Source organism: Carassius auratus, chromosome 21 (assembly GCF_003368295.1).
Source record: "Carassius auratus strain Wakin chromosome 21, ASM336829v1, whole genome shotgun sequence".
Taxonomy (NCBI): domain Eukaryota; kingdom Metazoa; phylum Chordata; class Actinopteri; order Cypriniformes; family Cyprinidae; genus Carassius; species Carassius auratus.
This window is the reverse complement of record NC_039263.1, coordinates 24721183-24746968: the sequence shown is the minus strand read 5'-3', so window position 1 is coordinate 24746968 and position 25786 is coordinate 24721183. Positions and strand designations below refer to the sequence as shown.

Genomic DNA, 25786 nt, shown 5'->3' with positions numbered 1-25786 from the left:
ATGACGTCAATATCCTTTGGCTTTCCCTACGAGAGCACTTAAACACCAGCATTCATATTAGCTGAAGAAATGACATATTAGGATGACACTGAAAAAAATTGTATTAATATTAAACTATGAACTGGAAATTGCACAATGCATTTCAGGGTCTAGCATTGAATGTTTTGCCTAAAGAATGATTTCTTTGAAAATTCAACTGTTAAAGCATGAAATAAGACATCAAATCAGTGAATTTGAGTTTGTTTAATGTGAGTGTATCAGTAAAGTAAACACTGAACATTTGTAATAATAATAATTAAAAAATAAATCAATAATTATATTAATGTAATTTAGTCATGAAGGCAATCATTATCATGTTGTCCACACAAGAGAGCCACAGTATGGCAAACCCTTTAAGATCTCAGTTTAAAGACTGCGAGAATTGTTCAATACATTGACTTGTAGTAAAAAAAAAAATTGCATATATAAAGACATTATATTTGTAAAAGTTTAATAAAGCCCAATATAACAAGTATGCAAAAACTAATCTAATAAAATACTTCTAGACCATTCATTTTTAATGGTATTGACAATATATGTCAAGTATTCAGATATAACTGAATGTATGTCCAACTAAAGAAGGTGCACTATATTATTTATCTATTTTAATATTGTGCATATAATGATAATTACTGATTATGACTCATATTTTACTTGAAAAGGGACATATTGTTTAACTGCATCACCTACACAAGCAATGGTGCTTGGCCTCAGATGATCGCCTGGAGTTAAACTGCATTGTTTCAGTTTGCTTCTGTGTTGTTGCCCACAACGTTCGGTGACAAGACTCTGACGTAACAAACAGAGAAAACAAAAGGCATAACTTGCATCGCATCCAGCTAGCCAACTCGGTCCTAGCTTTTTCTTCTTCTTCATTTGAATGCCTTGTGAAAGGATTTTTTTTTTAAAGATAAAATAAAATTTTCATTAATCTCAGAAGAGATCCTGCGCAAATTTGAAAGTCAAGAACGGTCAAATCACACAAGGCCAAAAAACATACAAACTAAATTATTTCGCTAAGATCTAAAGTGGGAGGATCTGAGGACAATTTGGTACAAGCCAATTAGAGCTCAGCCTCAAGACACATGGGTTTCAAAAGTTTACAGACCTAAATGACCAATTTGTTCGGTGCCCCGCACACACAAAAAAACATTGATTTTTAATAACTGCTAACATGACTACCAGTCGAATAGTATGACTAAATAATACAATTTCTTAATTATTTTGCAATGTACATTTAAATGTATCTTCCCAGGCTAACTTAAACCAGCGGCCACTGCTTGTAAGTGATGGATATGAACATGAACTTTGCTCACTTAGACAACTTTGGGCAATGCTTTTTCTTATGAGTCCGTAGAGTAGATGATGTGGCAAAACTCTTCCCACATGAAGAGCACTGGTAGGGCTTCTCTCCAGTATGAACTCTCTCGTGAATTTTCCAGCCTTCGAAGCGAGTGAAACTCTTTCCACAGAGCGAGCACTTGTACGGTTTCTCTCCAGTGTGAATCCACTGGTGTTTTTTTAAACTACTAGATGTAAGAAATGTCTTTCCACAGTCAAAGCACATATGAGATCTCACTCCAGTATGAATAAGCCGGTGATGTTGTAAAGTTGTTAGTAGTGTAAAACTCTTTCCACAATCAGAGCAAATGTAAGGCTTCACACCAGCATGACTATTAAGATGTTGTCTCATGCTCCACGCAGAAGCAAATGTTTTATCACACTGATCACAGCTGAATGATTTCACTCCAGTGTGAGAGAGCTGATGTTTTCTCAGAATATGTTTGGATACAAAACTCTTTCCGCACTGAGTGCATGTGAAGGGTTTTTCTCCAGTGTGAATTCTCATGTGCTCATTTAGGTATCCTTTAACAACAAAACTCTTTCCACACTGAGTGCATGTATAAAGCGTCTGTCCAGTGTGAACTCTCATGTGCATTTGTAGTTTTGATTTATGTTTGTAACTCTTTCCGCACTGAGTGCATGTGAAGGGTTTTTCTGCACTGTGAGCTCGCATGTGTATATTTAGGCTTGCTTTACTACCAAAACTCTTTTCACACTGAGTGCATGCATAAGGCCTCTCTCCAGTGTGAACTCTCAGGTGTATTTTGTGATTTGATTTATGTTTGTAACTCTTTCCACACTGAGTGCATGTGAAGGGTTTTTCTGCACTGTGAGCTCGCATGTGCTCATTTAGGCTTGCTTTACTACCAAAACTCTTTTCACACTGAGTGCATGCATAAGGCCTCTCTCCAGTGTGAACTCTCAGGTGTATTTGTAGTTTTGATTTAAGTTTGAAACTCTTTCCACACTGAGAGCAGGTGAAAGATCCTTTGACTGCAGTTGTTCCAGTTTGTTTTTGTGTGAAATTCTTTTCAGACTGTAAAACGGTGGCATTTTCATCTTCGTTTATGAAATGATAAGGTTTTTGAAACTGATGCTGTTTGTCTTCATTCGCTTCCACGGAGTCTGAAATCAAAATATTAAAGCAACACAAATGAGAAAAAAAATCTATACTTCAGCCTAGGGCTGCACGATATTGGGAAAAAATTACATTGCGATATATATTGTGATATGAAATCTAATCAAATTCTTTCTTACAAATAAAAATGGGGTGAGCACACTTACATTCTCATTTTAAATGATTTAAATATCGACACCATTGTGTGAATTAATTAATATGCGTGAGGGAGAGAGAGCAAGACAGCGCTCGTGTTGAAGACGGTGAGCATGCGGCCGGGGCTCGCTTGCTCAATCTCACTCTCTCTCCCTCCCTCTCTCTCTCTCGCGCTCTCTCTGCCCTCTCGCGCTCTCTCTCTCTCGCTTCAGAATTCAGAAAGCTTTATTGGCATGACAAAAAAATACATTTTGTATTGCCAAAGCATCAAAAAACAACATAGAAATTGATTTTGAACATTAAGTACACCAAAATTATAATAATAGTTAAAATATCTCTCTCTCTAATCTCTCTCTCGCGCTCTCTCTGCCCTCTCGCTCGCTATCTGCCCTCTCGCTCTCTCTCTCTGCCCTCTCGCTCTCTCTCTCTCTCGCGCTCTCTCTCTCTGCCCCCTCTCGCTCTTTCTCTCTCTCTCTCTCTGCCCTCTCGCGCTCTCTCTCTCTCTCTCTCTGCCCTCTCGCGCTCTCTGCCCTCTCGCTCTCTCGCGCTCTCTGCCCTCTCGCGCTCTCTCTCTCTCTCGCGCTCTCTCTCTCTCTCGCGCTCTCTCTCTCTCTCGCGCTCTCTGCCCTCTCGCGCTCTCTGCCCTCTCGCGCTCTCTCTCTCTCTCGCGCTCTCTCTCTCTCTCGCGCTCTCTCTCTCTCTCGCGCTCTCTGCCCTCTCGCGCTCTCTGCCCTCTCACGCTCTCTGCCCTCTCACGCTCTCTGCCCTCTCTCTCTGCCCTCTCGCGTTCTCTCTCTCTCTCTCTCGCTCTCTGCCCTCTCACGCTCTCTGCCCTCTCGCTCTCTGCCCTCTCTCTCTGCCCTCTCGCGTTCTCTCTCTCTCTCTCTCTCTCTGCCCTCTCACGCTCTCTGCCCTCTCTCTCTGCCCTCTCGCGTTCTCTCTCTCTCTCTCTCTCTCTCTCTCTCTCGTGGTGGATGCTGGGAGGTTCTGGGCGAGAGTGGTGCTGGGTGGGAGTAAAGCTGTGATAGTTTCACCTGTTTGTTTTTTTTTTCTCTTTTCTTTCTTTTTCTCTATTTTTTGTTGTGTTTATTTGTTTGTATGGATTGTTATTAGTTTATTATTTCTCTCGTGGAAAAAGTGGGAGTCGTGTGAGAGGAGGATGGCGTTCCACGTGGAGACGCCATCCATCTCTCTGCGAAATGGCTTCAGGTGCGTGCCGGAGGACGGAGTGACGGTGGAGGATGTTTTAGTCGCTGTAGGAGAGAAGGTAGGACATGAGAATATTTCCTCTGCGTCTAGAATGAATAGAGCTGTTGTCGTTTTCTTAAAACAACAACAACTTGTAAATCAAGTGATCGAAAACGGGCTTATCATTAAAGATGAATTAGTGCAAGTAACACCGCTGCATAATGCATCTAGTAAAGTAGTGATTTCGAACGTGCCGCCGTTCATCTCTGATGACGTGTTAGAGCGTGAACTAGTGCGGTTTGGTAAGATTGCGAGTCCATTCAGAGCGATTTCGTTGGGATGTAAGAACCCTGCATTGAAGCATGTCATGTCTTTTAGGAGACAGGTTTACATGTTTTTAGAATCACCTGATCGTACACTTAATGTTTCTTTTCGTATAAAACATGAAGGGGGAGCATATATGATTTATGCAACTACCGGAAGTTTACGTTGCTTTGTATGCGGCGATGTTGGCCACAAACGGCAGATGTGTCCGCATAAAGATCGCGAACAGGAAAACGTTGGCCAAGTGGATGTGATAGAGACCGATGCTCAGGTTTCATCAATACAAACGGGACAGGAGAAGATTATAGGCGTCACGGAGGTAAGGCAGGCAGAGCTAAATATAGCTTTAAATGTAGCAGTGAATACGTCAGAGATGCCGGTGGTAGCGGCAACAAGTTCAAATAATGCTACTGCTGATGATGATGATGATGATGATGCGGTTAAGAGTAAAGCACGTTTAGTTGTTGAACAGGATGATAAATGTGACGAGAGTGTGTTTCAAAGTATTGCTTCTGCGCCGTGTGGTGCAGAGGAGAGTCGAACAGACTTGATGACAGCAGCAGAGGATGGTCTGTCAGATGAGTCTGCTTCTGTTCTGGAGATGGACTCTTGTTCACAGTGTGGGTTTGAAGAGAACTCTCAAGATCCCCAGAAGGAGCTCTCTCTATATACTTTAGAGGAAATTGATCAGTTTCTAGATAATACTTTTGGAAAACAAGTTGATGTGAAGGAATTTTTTCCTGATGTAGAAAAATTCGTAAAGTCAGTTACTTTTCTTCAGAAGAATGTGGGGGTTGATCTCCTGAGCGAAAAGAAGCGGTTTCGTTTAAAGAAGCATTTAACCACAGTTAGAAAGGATCGGAAAATGGAGAAAAAGAGAACGTTAAAAGTACTTTAGTTAATGCTCTTTTCATGCATCACATGGTGTCTTTCTCTTTATTTCTGCTTTTTTCTGCCTGTCTGCTCTTTCTTCCAGTATTTTTTATGGAAGTCTTGAGGGTTGGCTCACTTAACATTAATGGTGGAAGGAATGAATGTAAGCGAGCTCTTGTGTTTGAAACAATAGAGCAAAAAAAACTAAATGTTATTTTCCTTCAAGAAACTCATAGCGATATTGCTAATGAACTAGACTGGGGATTATGGTGGAAAGGCCAATACATACTTAGCCATAAAACTAATGTGAGTGCTGGGCTCGCAGTCTTATTTTCTCCAGATCTAAGAGTTAATCTTTTAAAAAAAGAGGAACCTGTAAATGGAAGATTAGTAATAGTAAAGGCTGATATTGATGGAGTTATTTTTTACTTTGTAAATGCTTATGCACCTAATGTGGGACATGAACGATTAATTTTTTTCAGTATTTTAAGAAGTGCTCTAAGTTCCTGTGCTGATGGAAATATAATCATGGGAGGCGATTGGAATTGTACTGAGAATTTCACTATTGATCGCACAAATGAAGAACCTCACCTTCAGTCTTCATCTCAATTATCAAGAATAGTTAGAGAAGTAGACCTTTTAGATATGTGGCGGATCAAACATCCACAAGCGAGACAATATACTTGGATAAAAATGGCAAATAATAAAGTCAGTGCTGCTCGACTAGATAGGATATATATGTCTAATTTTCTTAGCAGTCGGAGTATTGATTGTTTTATCACTCCAGTAGGGTACACAGATCATCATTTGGTTTCTCTTATTATAAATATGTCCAAGTGTACAAAGAAGTCATCTTATTGGCATTTTAACACTAAATTACTTCAGGATCTTAATTTTTGTAAACATTTTGAGATTTTTTGGCAACAGTGGCGATTGTGTAAAGGCACTTTTGAGAATTTAAAACAGTGGTGGGAAATAGGGAAAACAAACATTAAAATGTTTTGTTTGCAACATACTGCTAATTCCACTATTAAACTAAGAGAAATGATCCAGTCAATTGAAAAGGACATATCAAATATGGAGGTGGATCTAATTAATAGATATGATTGTAATCTGTTTAACAATCTGCAAGAAAAAAAGAGAGAACTGGGTTTGTTTTTAAATGAAAGGGTGAAGGGAGCTCTTGTGAGGTCTCGGTTTGTCTCTGTTAATGACATGGATGCTCCTAGTGCTTTTTTTTTTAATTTGGAGCACAAAGTGGCACAACAGAAACAGATGTCATGTCTTCGCCTTCCTGATGGGAGGGTGACCAGTAATATTACAGAGATGAGGCATCATGCAGTTGATTTTTATTCCAGTCTCTATGCTGCTGAACAATGTGACACTGATTGTGTCGAACAGCTAATACAAGATTTGCCTCAAATAGACTCGGACTCTAAGACTGATTTGGACAGTGAACTTTCTCTTCAAGAGCTCACTACTGCAGTTGGTCAGCTTGGCATTGGACGATCTCCCGGTATTGATGGGTTGCCCTCCGAATTTTACAAGCATTTTTGGAACTTTGTTGGACAAGACTTATATGAGGTTTTCTGTGAATGTAGAAAGGATGGTTGTTTGCCTATATCTTGTCAACGTGCTGTATTATCTTTATTACCAAAAAAGGGAGATTTATCTCTTTTAAAAAATTGGAGACCTGTTGCATTACTGACCACTGATTACAAAATTATGTCTAAGTGTCTTGCTAATAGATTAAAAAAATACCTAAACTTTATTGTACAAAAAGATCAAACTTATTGTATCCCAGAGAGAACAATAATGGATAATTTGTTTTTAATTCGGGATATTTTAGATATTTGTAAAAGTTTTGAATTGAAAGTTGGTTTATTTTCTCTAGACCAAGAGAAAGCCTTTGATCGGGTTGATCATGGCTATCTTTTTAATGTTTTAAAAGCTTTTGGTATTGGTGATTCTTTCCTAAATATGGTCAAATTGCTGTATTCCGGTGCTGCTTGTATTGTTAAAGTGGGAGGTGGGCTAAGCAGACCAATCCCAGTTTCAAGGGGTATCAGACAAGGTTGTCCTTTATCAGGGCAACTTTATAGCATTGCCATTGAGCCTCTTCTTTTTAACTTACGTAGAACTTTGTCTGGTTTTATTTTTCCTGGTTTATCTCAGAGTTCAAGTATTACTGTAAGTGCTTATGCTGATGATGTGACAGTGTTTGTTAATCATGAAAGAGACATCGAGGCCCTGGTTAGTGCACTTAATGTGTATGAAAAGGCCTCATCTGCGAAAGTGAACTGGGATAAAAGTGAGGCCTTTTGGGCAGGGCAGTTTTTTGATGAGAATCTTCCACAGTTGCCAGGGGGTCTTGCATGGAAAAAAGAGGGGTTAAAGATTTTAGGTATTTATTTTGGGACAAGTGAGTTTCAAAAGTTAAATTGGGAGGGTTTAGAGGAAAGAGTGTGTACCCGATTGTCTCGCTGGAAATGGTTGCTACCCCAGCTGTCCTATAGGGGAAGAGTTTTGGTCGCTAATAATTTAGTCGCTTCTATGCTTTGGCATAAGCTGTGCGTACTGCAGCCACCTGCAGGACTGATTCAAAGCACTCAAAGGAGTTTGGTGACCTTTTTCTGGTCAGGACAACACTGGATTCGAGCAGCCGCTTTGTATCTTCCAGTGCAGGAAGGCGGGCAGGGCTTGGTGGATATTAAATCCAGGATAATGACTTTTCGGCTCCAAACAGCCCAAAGATTCTTGTTCAATAAAAACTCTGCCTGGATGGACACTGCAACAGCTCTTTTAAGGAGAGCAGGTGGAATGGGGTTTGATAAACATTTGTTTTTAATGCAATTGCAAGAGAAAGAAATAGTGGATCTACCCCCCTTTTACAGATCTGTGCTAGAGGCCTGGAAGGTTTTTATCGTATCAAGATCACCTAATACACCTGCTGGTGATTGGTTGTTAGAGGAACCTTTGTTTTTCAACTCCTTTTTATCTTCAAGACAGTTGTCATCTGAAAATGTGCGAGCACGACTGTTAGCGGCTGGGTGCAGTAAGCTGGGACATATCCTGAAAAGTGATTTGAAAGACTTGAGCCAAAGAAGCGGTGTGAAGTCGATCCGTTTTTTACAACAGTGTACTGCAAATATTTTCAAGGATTTGAGGACAGATTATCAAGTTTTTTGAAAGACCCAGATGTCCTAAATGAATGGGTTGAGGGGTATGGTCATCTTTTTCCCTTAATCAATGTAAGAGCAGCTGTGGACGACTGGGTAGAAGATGAAAGCTGTTTACTGACTCTGAAAACACCAGTTCTGGAAAGCTTTGATTCTGCTGGAAAGAAATCACTCTATTTGATATGTGTTAAAGTCTCCAACATGCAATTTTTGAATGGAGTTTCTTCAACAAGATGGACACAGTTCTTTGGATCAGATTTTTCTCCTAAAGGCAGTTGGCGTACCCTGTACAAATGTCCGATTGACAAGCGGACAGGAGACCTCCAGTGGAGGATTGTACATGGGGCAATAGCTACAAACAGACATGTGGTACACCTCAATCCTAAGGTTGGGGTGGGTTGCCCTTTTTGTTCTGAGACTGAGTCAATTTTTCATCTTTTTGTACAGTGTTCACGATTGGTCAATCTTTTTGATTTTTTAAGCATTTGTTTTTTATCCCTGGGTGTAGATTTTTCTTTTCAATTGTTCATTTTCGGGCCAAAGTATTCAGTTCAAAAGAAAAATGTGACTGTTTTAATTAATTTTTATCTGGCACTGCAAAATTGGCTATTTGGAAGACAAGAAAAAACAGACTGCTGGGGCAAAGGTCAATAAGTGTTTTGCCTATGTTTTTAGGTTTGGTAGCTTCTCGAATTAGGGTGGAGTATGCATATTACAAGATGGTGGAATCTTTACCCAACTTTAGAGAACTATGGGGAATAAATGAAGTATTATGTACACTGTATGATAATGAATTGATCTTGAGGTTTTAAAAAAAAAAAAAAAAAAAAAAGAGGGGGAAAGTAGTTACTTATCTTATTTTATTGTTTGTGTTTTTTGTAAATCTCCTGTAACAGGTTAATTGTAACAATAAATGTGAATTTAATCCTCTCTGCCCTCTCGCGCTCTCTCTGCCCTCGCTCTCTCTCTCTCTCTGCCCTCTCGCGCTCTCTCTGCCCTCGCTCTCTCTCTCTCTCGCTCTCTCTCTGCCCTCTCTCTCTCTCTCTGCCCTCTCGCGCTCTCTCTGCCCCCTCGCGCTCTCTCTCTCTCTGCCCCCTCTCGCTCGCTCTCTCTCTGCCCCCTCGCGCTCTCTCTCTCTCTGCCCCCTCTCGCTCGCTCTCTCTCTGCCCTCTCGCGCTCTCTCTCTCTCTGCCCCCTCGCGCTCTCTCTCTCTCTGCCCCCTCTCGCTCGCTCTCTCTCTGCCCTCTCGCGCTCTCTCTCTCTCTCTCGCTCTCTCTGCCCTGTCAAAACTTTCACTCCATGATGGTTAAGCTGTGCAATTAATCCGCGAATCACATTCTTCAAGGGCCGGGGAGCAGCTGGCCCGTACAGTTAATGAATAACGGATCAACTATAACAGCCTACATCACACATCCTGCGATCGTTGATTCATACATCGCGATACAGATGCTTAAACGACACATCGTGCAGCCCTACATCAGCCTAAATTTGGCACAAATCTAGTTTACTGCAGAGTCTACTCATATTTAGTTTTAAATGTATTGTTATATATCAGTTTTCATCTTAATATTCAGTCATTAAAGAGAATGAAGGAAAACACAACCTGTTTGTTCCTCTGTATCTTTATCTTTAATTCTGCAGGTTTCTTCCTCAAACTCCATCTTTCCAATAGTATGTCAGAAGTTTCTCCTGGAGTAATTCCTCCTGCTTGTTTCTTCTTCAGCTGTGGGAAGATGGGAATATTCCCCAGCATTTAAACTCTGAAGGTGTCAATTAAGCTCTTTTAACAGAAGAAGCTAAAAGATTATTTTTGAGGGTTGATTGCTTGTGTTTCAGACTGTTGCACAGATGAGTTACAAACGTCTCAGCTTACTTATGTAACAATGGTAGGGAATAAAACACTACGTCCTCAGGGGTCGCTATGGGGAACGCCTCGTTGTGACCCGTGTCTGAAGCATTCATTGAAAAACACCAACAATATGTTGACCGGCGACAGCCTATGACGTCACTACTGGTGCAAATATTGTATAAATAGGTACCAGGAGAACAAGTCATTCACTTCTTTCGTCCGAAGCATGGTAAGAAACCTAGAGGGCACGGTGTCTTGCTCTCTACTCTTATCCTAAACATTCCCTTTGAACTGTGTCCTCTAGGGGTCACTATGGGCAACAGTATACCCATGCCACCATGCTGAGGGGAGTGCAGGCCAGAACCTTGGTGAACGATAAGTATCAAATCTACCATTCCCATGCGAGTTGCCCCTGGGACATTAGATGGCTGTCCGTGACATTATCCCTAATGGCCAAAGGCCTAGGCTACATACCTAAGTTACCTGTACACTTCACGTGCACACTTACCATAACATGGATTTTAAATACTGTTCTAGGGGCGGCTTTCATGGCACTCTGATGAAGCAGCTCATAGATGGAATGGTGCATCCCAAAACAATATGTTTGACAGTCATCAACTCGATCTACGGTTATAATGCTGGAGCACTCTGGTGCAAAAACAGAGGACTCAATCTCACATGAGAGGAGAACTCTGAATCCAGAAAGAGATTAGCGCACTCATAGTCAACCCTTTTGGGTAAAGGGGAGCACTGCTAAACTACTACGACAACCGCCCAAATACCCCTTCATGTTGATGGAAGCGATACTTGAAGTGTATTAATTAAGACACACTGGCTGATTGCATTCCAAGGAAACAAGGTCTAACCAATTCAAAGAGAGGGAATAAAGCGGAGCGCGTAACTTTACCATACAGGATTTCAGAAAGTGCGCACAGTCTTGTATGCACACTAACCACTTACATGGATTTTAGAAAGTGTTCAATGTGCACACTTACCACCATATGCATTTCAGAAAGTACACAGAGCTTAGCATGTGTGATTAAAGCTTCCTAAGCATCGCAGTAGGTGCTGAACCGAACGGGAGAGGCAAGCTTAAATACAATCCTCTGAGGAGAGGGGAGCACTGCCTGAGACCGCATCATACAAGAAGATTCTCGCAAATGCCACCTATACTTCCTATACCCTTAGTTTTACAACAATGAGGGGAGTGATGCTTGTAAGTGTGTTACTAGAAACACACTGGTTGACTGTAGGCTAAGGTAGAGTCCTCCAGTGGGTACCCGCATAAAAGTGACTAAAACGGGTGGATTGTGACATTCCTAAAATTAACGGGTGGAAATGCGGGTGGATAATTAATTCCTTGCGGGTGGGTTGTAGCGCGGACAAAAAATATGTGCCCTATTTGTATGTCTAAATTACCATCATACATATGCAACAACGGTAAGACATTTGACCCATAATGTCAACACCACTGCGACAGTGCGACAGCGCTGTGAGTGAGAGACTTTTCCACAGCTGAATTTGTAATTCAAGAACGGAGAACACAATTTAAACCTGGGACTGTGGACGATATCATTTTCCTGCACAGTAACCTTAAAGGAAAGTAAATGCATAGTTTGTGAGCGACAGGATCAGGTTGTATTTTTTTCTTGTTCTTTTTTTTCATTAATAGGTCTATTTGAGTATAGTTATCAGGTTCCAAAGCCTATTTAGATGCCGATGGTAGGCTACAAAACAAAGCGCACTTTAGCCTGTTTCATTAGCACATTAATGACACCGTTGTGATGTTGAGAAAGGTGTGAGATAAAAAATAAAGCACTTTAATTGGAATGATTTTAGCGTGTGTGTGATTTATCGCAGGCACAGATCGGGTAACTGGCCAAATATTAATGGGTCGATGTGGGGTCAGATCTGGTGCTGACCTTTGTGGGTACGGGCGTGCGCAGGTCTCCAAAAATGGACCCGTGCAGGACTCTGGGGTCTAACCAACTCAGAGAAAGGGAACGAAGCGGAGAGCGTAACCCTCACTGTGCAGGATTTCAGAAAGTGCACAGAGTCTTGTGTGCACACATACCACCTTTGTTTTAGAAAGTGTGCAAGGTGTTCAACGTGCACACTTACCATCATGTGGGTTCAGAAAGTATACACAAAACGAAACAAGCATAATAGAGGTGCTGAACCGAAAGGGAGAGGCAAGCTCAAAAACAACCCTCAAAGGCGAGGGGAGCACTGCCAGAGACAGCATTACACAAAAAGGTTCTTGCAAATGCTACCTATACTTCCCGCTCGATGTGTCAGCGAGAGGGGATATTCAGGTGACAAGGAAGCCTCCAGGAAATTTTGCAGTATCGTGCCGGGGGTCTGATGATCAAGAAAGTTTCCGCAGAAGCCTACGACCTGACCACATGATCCAGGAAGCATGAAGCCAGAACCAGGGCTATCATACTGGCTGGTGAAGTATCGATGAGTGAAGTAACACTGCAAGTAGAGCACCTGGTTCTGAATCCAGCCAAGGTGGTGCTCACAGACGACCTACCTTAGAAAAGACACCCACAGACCCCGGAAAAAAAACTGCAAAGAAATCTCACAGAAGGATTATACACATAACCATTCAGCACATTACTAATATAATATATATATATTGTTTATATTTAATTCTGATTCCGCCACTTCGCTTGTTTGCCTTCTCTGTGCTGTGCTCGCCCCCGCCTCCTTGATTTTGTTCCCTCTCCCCTCGCGTGTTGTCTCATTAAACATGGCGGCATCCGCAACCAGGCCAGAAGCTACAGAACTAGTATCAAAAACAGGACAACTGGCTCCATTATATGGAGATACTTCGGTTTTAAGGAGTCAGACGAACAGCAGGCAGATGTCTACTGTAGTGCCCTATGATTTCTGCAATGTTACAGTTTAACATGGAATGTCACGGAATTTGTCAAATTTTGAATGAATTAAAAGTAGTTCATTGCGGTCACATCAAATCGTGATATGGACTAATATCTGTAAATATTAAGACGGAAAAGACTATTCCTCTCACTAAATGAGGAAGTGAATACATCAGTGAGTCGCTTCATGAGGATTTGACCATTTGCTTTGAGTAAAACTAGCATCATAGATCACATCATATACCGTAGTATTACATACACAGAGCTGTAAAGGTACAGTAACCCGTCAAAATAAAAGTCTGGTTTAGTTTAAATACAAGTATTTGCCAGAAATCTATTACTATTGTTCAGCAGAATGTACATAGACTACTACTACTACTATTAAAATTAAACAAACAATTTTTTTAAAGGAATATTCACAATATTTCCTCCATGTTTTATTTTTAATCCCCTTTGTTAACCAAAAAAATTAAGTTTGCTTAATTTTCAATAACTAAAAGACACATTAAATGAATGTTTTATGCCTTTATTTTATTAACCAGAAAAATTTAAATGCGCAGAATTTCAGAGGGGAAAAAATATTTAACATAAGGCTATTTTAAGAAAAAAAAGTTAACAAATTAAGTTGTTTTAATGCATTTAAATAATTACACATGCTAAAACACAGAATTACGTAACAATAAAACCTATGATGAAGAAAAAATAAAACACATTATTGGGCCCTAAACATGTAATATCTGGCATATTTGTATTTTTTAAATGCATAGAATGCAATGCTTACATCAAAAATAAACATTTCATTATTACCCACTGTTTCTCTGTCTGTACTTGTACTGTGAACAATGACAAAGTTGAAAGATGAATGAAGTGCCATTCAGTTGGGGTTTTAAATAAAGCATTTTCTGAGACGCAAATTAAACACATAAAACATTAATTCAATTTAACTTTTAATAATTTAAAATTAACTTTTTGGTAAACAAAGCTGGTTTACTATTAAAAATAAAACATTGAAGAAATGTTGTGTGATTAAACCTTTAAAAAAAAAAGTAGTAGGCTATGTACATTGTGCTGAACAATAGTCTTTAACCGGACTTTTATTTTGACGGGTTGACGTACCTTTACAGTTCGGTGTATGTGATGCTGAAATCACCGCGAGCGTCACGCCCGCTTCAGTGTGTGTTAATAAAGGAAGTCACGCTTCTGCTCCATTCATTAATCAGGATTCGTATTTAAATAGATTGTTCCGGTTTAATATTTACAGATATTAGTCCATATCGTGATTTGATTTAAGTGCAGTGACCTATTTTTGATTCATTCATTCAAAATTTGGCAAAATCCGCCTCCCTGAACTTCTCAACCACTGTCTCGACAGAGGTATCTGAGTTTAAAAGGCAAGATGTATCCTAAAAGACTTGCATATTAAGAGAAGATGCTTCCCCCATGGAGAGTAGCATGGCAGCTGTGGAAGATTTTTATTAATAAGATTTTAATTAATCAAGTATAATCAATGTGAATCTTGCCATTTTTTGTTGCTAGTTATTATTCCATTATAATCCTATAGATTAAGTATAGAAAGGAATCAGCCCACGTGGCCAAATTGTACAGACCAGACGAGAAACATGTGGTCACACATACAGACAGGGCCTTTGTCTATACCAAATTAAGGAGGGGGCCTCTTCCCTCTAGGGAGATATTAAAATTGTAAACATAAAGAAAAGTTTGACTATTTGGAAACGCCCTGTATAGGGTATATAAGGAGATACCACATAACATTCGATCTCGCAGAGAACATCTTGGCTTCATTTCTTTCTGAAATAAAGTCTATCTTCTGGAAACAAAACCCCGAGACTTGTGTGATTTCCTCAGATCCATGGCAGACGAAAATACATGGCAGCTTTTCTTCAACAAGGGGCAAAATCTCATAACCATTTTCATGCATCCCCTTGATTTTGGAATAACTAATATGCTGGAATCTGTGGATGCGGATGAGAATGGTGTTTTATGTTTTATAAAAATAAATAAATAAATTCAAGCCAGAGTGAAGAATAAACAAAGGGAAATTACTGATAGGGAGAAATTTCTCATCAGATACTTTCCATGTTCCCACAGGAGCTAAACACGCTCTGCCCACTCGCTACATTACCACAGAAATCCTGGACAACATGTTGTTGGTGTTCTTCGAAGCAGGTTCAGATACGGATAATGATGAGGCATTCCCACAGATCAGTGGACATTCCCTATAGCGTCCCCTAGAGGACACAGTGGCTCGTTCCCTACTCAGGGAACCATGGTTAACTAAGTAAACTGAGACGTTTTTAACTCATCTGTTTACTTGTAAAATATGCAACCGTCTGAAACACAAGCAATCAACATTTAGCGTTCCCTATAGTGACCCCTAGAGAACGCAGTTCGAAGTTCCCTTGAAAAGGAAACAATGTTTTGAAAATAAAACTAGAACATCTAGAACATTACTATGGTATGTCAGACGAACAAAAATGTGTTAATAATTTAGATAAAACACCATTCAATGATATATAACCCATAATCCTTAAGCACTATGGAAGAAACCAGCAATTAACATGCTGTGTCTGAAACCACTCCCTATCCACTATATAGTGCACTATAGAGTCTGGGAACATGACGTCAACAACGCAATGCATTCTGGGACTTTGGGACACGGACGCTGCTGTATGGATTGATAAAAGACTGTTTTGTTTGCTCTCTACAGCAAAAAAATAAGTTACAATGGTAAAAGCTTGTTGTGTAATTAACTGCCACACTCGTACTCATGACCGGCATGGAAAAATAATTTGAATGGAGTGAGATTTTTCAGCTTTTCCGCTGGAAAACCGCACCTTGATCTCAGGTCTCCGAGTTAACAAAGCGGCGTCACATAGCTTGGTTAGCAGCAGTAAGAAGGAAAAGAAGGATTGTCCCTTTGGTCTGATATATACACACGAATGTATGTGCATTTATATATGTATTTATAAATATACAAAAATGTATGTTATATAAACAACCTTTTTTTGGATGTGATTAATCGATTTGACAGACTTACATTAAATGTTACCTACGCATGAACCACATCTCCTGCATTATCAGTGTTATGCATATTGCATACCACCTGTTACAGTAATAAACGGCAAAATTGATCAATTCTGTATCTCTTTATTTGTGCATCATAACACAATGAGGTTAATTTGTACAGTTTACAATAACGCATATTAAAAAGTAAAGGGACAGTGTAACACATAAAAGGTAATTAGGTGAACAAGTATCAAGACCACAGGTAGGGCAGTAAAAACTTCAGTGCACTTCAAGTATCCTTCAAGTATAGTACAGTAACCTTCAAGTATCAAGAACATAGATAATGTAATAAGTGAAAAAGGTAAATAGAAAGACAATTGTTAAAATTGATTAATTCAAGACCCTTGTGCAGACAACAGTTTTCCGCTCGTTGACGCGGAAAATGTGTAGGTTCTGCACCAATCCATTTGTAAATTGCAGGTGAGACTCGAGAGATTTATCATTTTTAAACTGATCAGAGGTGTACGCTCTGACACTACAAACAAGGTTAGAAAACACATTGGGGAAGGTTACGAGCGGCAGCTCTTTAAGATCATCCGACCACTCTTTGTGTTCGTGCAGATTGAGTTCGTTGATTGTCTTGATTTTTTCTAAATACCGCGTCTTTGTTTCCTTGTTGAGTATTTCTTTATATGTTATCTTACACTTGATCTGTATAACATGTCACTTTCACTTTTACTGATGAGCGTGTCCCCAAACACGGCCGCGACTACCCAGAATGCAATGCGCAGTGACGTAGTTTCCCAAGCTCTATATGGGGTGTCAGCCATTTTGTATTCTATCCGAATTCTGAGCATAGACATATAAATACCTAGACGCCTCATTAGCCGCTTTGAGCCATGTTAGTGAGGGCAAGACTGCCTTAAAACAAATGAAAGTAAACACGGGGGAGGGTGCAGTTTTTACTGAATAAAAACACGATAACGTTCTCACTTACCAACCGATTTCAGAGGTTAAAAAACAGCTAAAAAAAAAACTTTGCCTCCAGTTATTTAGTTAGGTTTGGAAAATTATTAATTGAAAGCTCACATTTGTCTCACTTGATGATTTCGTTGATTTTTTCAGTTTACAAATCTGTTAATTTAGTATAACTGTGACATATTCATGTAATGTCATTTGAATGTACAGTACATGATATGTAGTTGTTTTATTGCTTTCTCTGTGTTCAATCGCAGCATTTTTCTTTCTTTTTTCTCTCTTTCTTGTGTCTCAGGTCAGAACACAGCCCATTCCCTTTAAAGTACTGGGATAAAACCTAAATAATACATCTTTAAAAACTAATAATTTACTATCGTTGAGAAAATTTAATAAAACAAGTGAATACAAAATCACACACTTGAAGTCTGCTTTTCATTTTGATAGCACTTTAGCCTACAGAAGAATACAACAAATAATAACACATGTAACTGATGAGGCTATGGATCCAGTGAAAATGAAAATATGCACTGACAGTGCACAGTAGAAATATAGTAAATGTGATGTTATATTAAAAAGTAAATGTATTACAACTTAAAGTAAAGTGAATAATATGAAAAGCGAGTACAACGGTACAATAACATATGATATATAATAGATTTATTAAATTCTATGTATAATATGAATAATAGCATAATAAATAACTGAACAACAATAGGTTAATAATAACAAGAAGAATATGTAATATAAAGGGTGGTATAATACAGAATAGATAAAAATGAAGAATAAATTAATAGTAAAATAAAGAGTAAAATAAAAAAATTTTAATGTAATTTTTAAATACTAATAATTAATCAAATTAAGACACAACACAAAAATATTGTGGACATGAGTTCCAAATTGTGTTTAATTAATGATCTCCTTAAGTATAATATATGGTAATATTTATAATATATTCAGATCGGCACTTCGGAGCCTGTTCGCGACTCGGTTGATTCAGATCGGCACTTCGGAGCCTGTTCGCGACTCGGTTGATTCAGATCGGCACTTCGGAGCCTGTTCGCGACTCTGTTGATTCAGATCGGCACTTCGGAGCCTGTTCGCGACTCGGTTGATTCAGATCGGCACTTCGGAGCCTGTTCGCGACTCGGTTGATTCAGATCGGCACTTCGGAGCCTGTTCGCGACTCGGTTGATTCAGATCGGCACTTCGGAGCCTGTTCGCGACTCGGTTGATTCAGATCGGCACTTCGGAGCCTGTTCGCGACTCGGGGTTGATTCAGATCGGCACTTCGGAGCATGTTCGCGACTCTGTTGATTCAGATCGGCACTTCGGACCCTGTTCGCGACTCTGTTGATTCAGATCGGCACTTCGGACCCTGTTCGCGACTCTGTTGATTCAGATCGGCACTTCGGACCCTGTTCGCGACTCTGTTGATTCAGATCGGAACTTCGGACCCTGTTCGCGACTCGGGGTTGATTCAGATCGGCACTTCGGACCATGGCCGCGGGAAGTGGGGGTGCTGGAGAGGGAGATAAAAAAAAATGTAGGCCTATTAAAATATTTTGCACAATTTATAAATTCCTTATGAATATTTTAGAAAATGATTTTGAAACACGTAGGCTATTACGTATATTTTGGATTTTAATTTCATATTTTGAGGCCTAATCAACACAGGTTCGGAAGTTACGTTGTCGACGTCAGGCAGGCAGGTTTGGTCGCCGAGTAACGAGGTTTCCCGCTCGTTCCATGCAGAATACATCCATCTTTATATAATACAGCGCACCTCGACATTTGGACACCTGTAACCAGTCCAGGGCACCCCGCCTGCATGTAGCTCAGGTAAGAGCATGGTGCTGCCGCGCTTGTAACATTTATTTTTTGGCAACAAGTGTGGGATCAGCTTTGACTAGCCAAGCAATTGTAAGTAGTACACTATTATAGTATTTTTATAAGGTGGTGGGGATGGAGATGGAGAGTATTATTTCGTTCGTGTGTTCCTTGCGTAATTATTGTGGAGAAATGTTAAAATAAAGTTTAAATAGTCGGAGATTATTTCCTTGTGGTTTGTGTAAAAAGGTTGGAGATGAAAGCTTTATACTGTGCGTGTGTTCTTTGCGTAATGGATGTGGAGAACTGTTCAATAAACAAATTGCTTAAATAGTCAGAGATTATTTCCTTGTGGTGTGCGTAAAAAGATTTTGGAGTTAATAGAGTTGCGTGTGACATAAACGTGACATAAACGTGCAGTGACTCAAGCCAGCTGACCAAATCGATTGCATTGTTTTAGCGTTATTGTGAAGTTTGATTAATATTATATTTTGTTGTAATATTATTTGTTGTATCTTAATATGTTGCATGTATGTATAGGCTATCTGAAATTGTAATGAAAGTAATTATTTAGTTTTCTTTCGATTATTAAACTATTATTTCTGATTCTGCTTCTGCTTCAGATTAATAACCCATTGCGCATATCTGAGAACTGATGTCTGTACGTTTCAGACCCTGGCTGGCTGTGCACTGAAGTGTATATGACAATAAAAGTAGTAAATCTCAATGTATTTATATTTAAAATGTATTTTAAATAGGCCTATATAGGCTCATAGGTTTTTTGTCAAAAAAAAAAAAAAAAAAAAAAAAATGCACAGCACCCCCTGTTCAAAATTACTTCCCGCGGCCCTGCTTCGGACCCTGTTCGCGACTCTGTTGATTCAGATCGGCACTATACAGCCATACACTATATAGGGATTAGTGAATGAGTGAACTATTTCAACAGTCATACGATTCATGAACAAGTACAAACATTTCAAAGTTATTTTTTAAAATGGACATGAAACAATTAATAATTAAGGATTCATTTATGACTGCTCGAAGCGTTTTAGATTCACTAAAACAAACCAGATCATTTTTTTTAGAGTCAGCAGTTTAATTTATGACTACAAAAGTAGATAGATTTCGTTTTATCCTCTAAATAATCAAATGAATGTACTCACAGTCTATAAAACAGCAGGTTTAGAGTCGTTTTAGAGGAGTAAACATTTGATCCGTTTTTTTCTGTGGACATCCGCTAGAAACGGTCAAAGCAGGTCCGTGAACACTTAAGAGCGAGTATTTCTTCAACCCTAGTTATACCAAAGAATATGGTTGTATAAATGGAATTTGGTTGTATAAATATCTATTTCAGTAACGTTAGTTCATTTTGTTAAACACAAGACCCCGAAGCCATCAGCTAACACGACATTTAAAAGGCACTATAGTTCAAAAACCGATAATGTTGAGTTAATACATAAAAAAAAAAAACAACAACAAATTAACACATTCTTACCTGTGAAAGTTTCTTCAATTTCTTCAAGGAATTAAATCTCTGCAGTTTACAACCAGAGGCAGCACAAAGTTATTTCTTCTTCTTCGTCTTCTTTTTTCTAAGAGTTGCGGCAGACTCGACGCATCAAAGGCGTACTGCTGCCCTCCTCAGGCCATCTGAAGAACTCCTCCTAGAGGTTAAATGCTCTCATAAAGTCCAGTGAAGTGTAAACATTTTATAACAGCCTTCGTTGTTTTATGTTCCTTGTTATTAAGAATTTATTTAAGAGATACAAATGAAATTCCAGCTTCTAACAGCTCAGAAAACATGATGATTGTTGCAGTTTGATGAATAGCGCACTCAGTTATTACAAGTTTTCACTTCTTCACATACGTAAGCATCTGCTGTTTCGTTGATGTGAACTCCATTAAATTTGCATATAGTGAGGGAGTTGAAGAACCGATTTATATCCGTTTTTGCGAACAGACATTTATGTGGCCAAATGTAAATGAAAACGTTATAACAAATCAGATATGTGATCAGAGAAAGCACACGAAGTGACCAGATGTAAACATGCCCTTTAACACAACATAGCCATGAGAGTTACAGACTTACTGCAGTCTGTGAGTCTGAATGAGAAACTTGTGAATAACTTATTTTAAAGTACAGGAATGTGTCTTTGAATATTTATCTATGACATTTGAATCGCTGCTTGTGCAAAACCTGGGTCAGGATGTTTTTACCAAGTAGGACACATTTCTTGAACTTATTTTTTTGTAAGGAAATATTACACTACTAAGTGCACTTTTGTTGACTGTTCTTAAAAATGACTTTTATGGAATATATGTTTTTATTTATTTTTATTATTTATTTATATAGTACAGTAGATTATAAATAGGAAAGTTACAATTGTCAGCATTGATACATGCTTCAATGATCATGCAACAAAAATCAAGACTATATATATATTTTACAGACACCTTGAGATACAAGCTAAATGCATTTCAATTTTTGTGTTAAAAATACAATGTATTCAAGCTTTAACGATGCAATATAGTTGTATACATGCTACACGTTATATGTTTATACATTTGCAACTAACATTAAAAATAAACATATCATTCCAGTCATTTAAAACTTGCAATTAAATGCAGTTGACTTAACCTGGAAAAAAACCAATTATCAAAGCAATAAAGAATGTGCATTTATAAATAAATATTTAGTAAAGCATACAAGAGTTTACAAGTGGGTAAAGGACCATTAAACCTGCAGAAGATAAATCAATGTGTGCATGCACTTTTGCACTGCTTGTTCACAGATGTTAAATTTAGATGCTAATCGTGAATGTGAGCTTGAGTGCACTTGCAGCTCAATTCGGGCGATTTTGTTTGACTTTATGTGTTTGATAGTGTGGTGGGGTTTTTAGGCTTCCTCCACCAGATCAGAGAGCTGATCTTCTCTCTGCATTGAGATGAGCCATAGTAGTAGAGAAGAGGATCCAGAAAAACACTTGCACTCCCCAAACACAGAGCAATCACGTAATATTGCCCCTCAGTGCTGCCCCCGGTGGTTAAACTAACACAGTGATAAAACAAGATGATATTGGTTGGTGCAAAGCACATAACAAACACACTCAGCACAGCTATAGCCATAATCACAGCTCTCCTTTCCATTCCTGAAGATGATGATGCCAAGTGATCAGGCTTGTTAGTGAGCACATATATGATGGTAGTGTAACTCACTAAGGTGACGACTAGCGGCAAGAAGAAGTAGAAAGAGGAGAGGAAGGAGAACAGGTACATATACATCTCTTTTTGATACAACACATCGTGGCAAGTGACCCCCACATCCTTAATCTTGAATGTTTGTGTTATGGTGAGAAGCGGCACGGTACCAGCGAGCGACAGCAGCCAGACCAGCACACATATGTATGTGGCTTTCCGTGCGCTCCTCCAGGATAAAGAAGGAATGGGAAACGCCACGGCCAGAAGCCTGTCCAAACTCGTGCACATCATCAGCAGTATGGAGCAGTACATGTAGCAGTAGTACGCTGCAGTGATCAAGCGACACGCCGCCTCACCGAACACCCAATCTGAAGCATTCATCTGGTAGTGGATCTTCAGAGGCAGCAGCAGGGTGAAGAGCAGATCCACACACGCCAGGTGAGTCATGTAGATCACTGCTGGTTTCTTCTCTCGAATCTTACAGGTGAACGTGACGAAGGCCAAAGCATTCAGGGGCAAACCGATGAAGAGGAAGATGATGTAGAACGAGGGCATGATGCGTGTGACCAGCAGGCCTTTGAGGAAGTTAACAGACTTCTCTGAGAGGCTGTATGAGTTCTGTTGAGTCTTGTTGCAATTCAGATCGGTGCAGTTACTTGGCTCTCTAAATGTATTAAATGCTTCACTGGTGGTAATAAGCTCAATGATATTACCTGTAAACAAACATGCAATAAATAAATAAATGCATAACAACTTTGAAACTTCTCAACACCACCAGAAAAATATAGGTGAAAGAGGGCTTTCCACTCTTCGACGATGGCAGTATCTTCAGGAAATTCCACTTAACAGGTCAGTGAAGTCACATGCACCACATTTTCTACCTTGTTTCAAGTTTCACACTTCCTAAGCCCTGGGTTAAGGTTCTTGCTTGCATATTCGCGGTGTCTGTGTCATTAGATGGACGAAACTCGCGACCTGTTTACATAACAGCTCTAGCATTTCGCATCCTCATATACTTATTGCAGAATGTACGATCAAGTTTTCTACAACTGATGTTTTGTACTTATAATACTGAAACACTCTCTTCTTCACAAGATGTCATTATTTGACCTTTTCCCCTCAGATGCTGACACTTCTGTCTATAGAATGCGTGCATTTCTGTAACTGTCCAATCTTAATATGCATGTGATCAGGTGTTGCCATTTTTCATACTTGGTTTATAATTTGTAATATTGTCACTAAAACTATAATAACTTTTCTGATCACATTTAACTTTAGTTTCACAGTTCTCAAGGTGTGTGTGGGGGTGGGGGGGGCTTTCTATTTTTACCAATCTTTACCATTTTATACACTCAACATATGAGCACCTCCACTTGGAATATTGGATTATCAACTGTAGTTGTGATTTAATGTCAAAATATGTTACAAATAGTTTTTTGAAGTATGGAAACTTTACCTGGAGGTATATCTGAGTAACTGGTTGTGGATTCTTGTAATGCAAAGTTTATTACAGGATAATTTTCCAAATACAACACCATATCCCCAGAAGAATTTTCTGCGGTCTCACTGGTCTCTGGCGTAACAATGAAATTGAGTTCAGAGGCATCTGTAACCAAACATACAAAACATTAGTTTTTTATTGCATTGCCAGGCAAATAAAGGTGACTGTTGTAACACATTTGATCAGAGGAAATGAAGAATATGTTTATCTTAATATCTCTGTTTCTGATTCGGAAGGTGCTATTTCTTTAAGAGCTGCTGCTGCTGAATGAAAGTGAAGTGACATTCAGCCAAGTATGGTGACCCATACTCAGAATTTGTGCTCTGCATTTAACCCATCCGAAACACACACACACAGAGCAGTGAACACACACACACACACACACTGTGAGCACACACCCGGAGCAGTGTTCATCATTTATGCTACAGCACCATGGAGCAGTTGGGGGTTCGATGTCTTGCTCAAGGGCACCTAAGTCGTGGTATTGAAGGTGGAGAGAGAACTGTACATGCACTACCCCCACCCGCAATTCCTGCCGGCCCAAGACTAGAACTCATAACCCTTCGATTGGGAGTCCAACCCTCTAACCATTAGGCCACGACTTCCCCATGTGATGGAATGTGAAGGAAATCTCACACATCATATTTTCTCTCTTTAACTTTTCTGTGACCACCCTAATAAAGGTTTTATTTTACCCACCCACACCTGGACGTCAAAACTAGGTGTAGGGGGTCAGATAGAAAGAAATCTAGCCTGCACATAATATGCAGTTTTAATTCTAAATGTAACGACAGATTTCTAGCCTCTAGCCTTGACTGATTTTTTTATTTTTTTATAGTCAGCTCCTGAAATGGGTCGCTCTGACATTAACTGTTCGGTTGAAGAATGAGATGCACTCATTCAAAGACATGAATTTATTGCTTGGACAGAGCAAGAACACCTAAAATGCATGAATAGATTCCGTCGAGTGATAAAATCTACCCTTCTCAACGTAAGGCTGTTGAACTGAATTTCTGGAGCAAACTGTTTGCAAAAATAACCTAAAAAAAAAAACTGGAAACAGATGATTCTTCTGCACAATCTGACTTTGCTGCAGTCTGGAATTGAACTACTGGTTTCTTCTGGTCAGAGGAGAACTGACCCCCCAACTGAGCCTGGTTTCTCCCAAGGTTTTTTTCTCCATTCTGCCACCGCTCGAGTTTCGGTTCCTTGCCACTGTCTCCTCTGGCTTGCTTAGTTGGGGTCACTTCATCTACAGCGATATCGTTGACTTGATTGCAAATAAATGCACAGACACTATTTAAACTGAACTGAGTTGACATCACTGAATTCAATGATGAACTGCCTTTAATTGTCATTTTGCATTATTGACACACTGTTTTCCTAATTAATGATGTTCAGTTGCTTTGACACAATCCTTTTTGTTTAAAGCGCTACATAAATAAAGGTGACTTGACTTGACTTGAACTAAAATGCATGTGTAGATTCCGTTGAGTGATAAAATCTACCCTTTTCAACGTAAGGCTGTTGAACTGAATTTCTGGAGCAAACTATTTGCTAAAATAAGCATAACATTAACAGTAACGCTGAAATACAAGCGTGCGGTTCTGTCCATCAAGTTGCATGTGTTCCTATAACAAACACTGTTTTCTTTCAGAAACATGGCTCCCAAACTCTGGAATAGCATTCCTGATAATGTTCGGGGTTCAGACACACTCTCTCTGTTTAAATCTAGATTAAAAACACATCTCTTTCCCCAATCAATTGAATAATGCATCTCTTAATTTGTGACTGCAGTTGTATCTGATCAAATGCACATTCTTATTCTTTAGCTTGGGTTAAACTAATTAATTTTACTTTGTTGGAACAGCAGCTACGCTAATGATGTCTCTATTTGTTTCTCTGTTTTGGTAACTAGGATTTACACAAGCTCCAGTCTGGATCCAGAACATCTGAGAAGAGATGATGCTGACCCTCAGAGGACCCCAGATGATGCTAACCCTGAATCAACAACAGAACTAACAAATATTGCTACAAGTGTGACTGCATCATATAATAATTGCTGTTAATAATGTTCATCGTCTGGATGACTACGTCTTGTATTACATTTTCTGAAAAATCCTGTAAGACGCAAACAAACTGACAGTCACCACTCATAAGCTACTACTAAATATTGTAGAAACTTAGTTTTCTGTAAAGTTGCTTTGTAATGATTTGTATCGTAAAAAGCGCTATACAAATAAACTTGAATTGAAATTAATTGAATCGAATTGAACATCACTGGCTGGTAGAAAGACAAAA

At 39.3% G+C, this 25786-nt stretch overlaps 2 protein-coding genes across 2 annotated transcripts; both read right to left on the bottom strand.

Moving 5' to 3' along the window:
* Positions 1-245: 245 nt before the first annotated feature.
* LOC113039078 (gastrula zinc finger protein XlCGF52.1-like) lies at positions 246-20371 on the bottom strand. The gene is made up of 3 exons (XM_026196975.1): positions 20282-20371; positions 9824-9943; positions 246-2508 (listed from the first exon to the last, which is right to left on the bottom strand). Exons 2-3 carry the CDS (start codon positions 9879-9881, stop codon positions 1352-1354), a joined length of 1215 nt encoding a protein of 404 aa, XP_026052760.1. The 5' UTR covers positions 9882-9943; positions 20282-20371; the 3' UTR covers positions 246-1351.
* Positions 20372-21600: 1229 nt separating this feature from the next.
* LOC113039233 (proteinase-activated receptor 1-like) lies at positions 21601-22628 on the bottom strand. Its single transcript, XM_026197112.1, has one exon. The coding sequence runs from the start codon at positions 22537-22539 to the stop codon at positions 21655-21657; it is 885 nt and encodes a 294-aa protein (XP_026052897.1). The 5' UTR covers positions 22540-22628; the 3' UTR covers positions 21601-21654.
* Positions 22629-25786: the final 3158 nt, after the last annotated feature.

Coding starts and splice junctions, on each gene's coding strand:
- LOC113039078 (XM_026196975.1), bottom strand. CDS start 9,881: ATGGAGTTTGAGGAAGAAACCTGCAGAATTAAAGATAAAGATACAGAG. Junction 2,509..9,823: donor AGATACAGAGGAACAAACAG/GTTGTGTTTTCC, acceptor TTTTGATTTCAG/ACTCCGTGGAAGCGAATGAA.
- LOC113039233 (XM_026197112.1), bottom strand. CDS start 22,539: ATGCCCTCGTTCTACATCATCTTCCTCTTCATCGGTTTGCCCCTGAAT.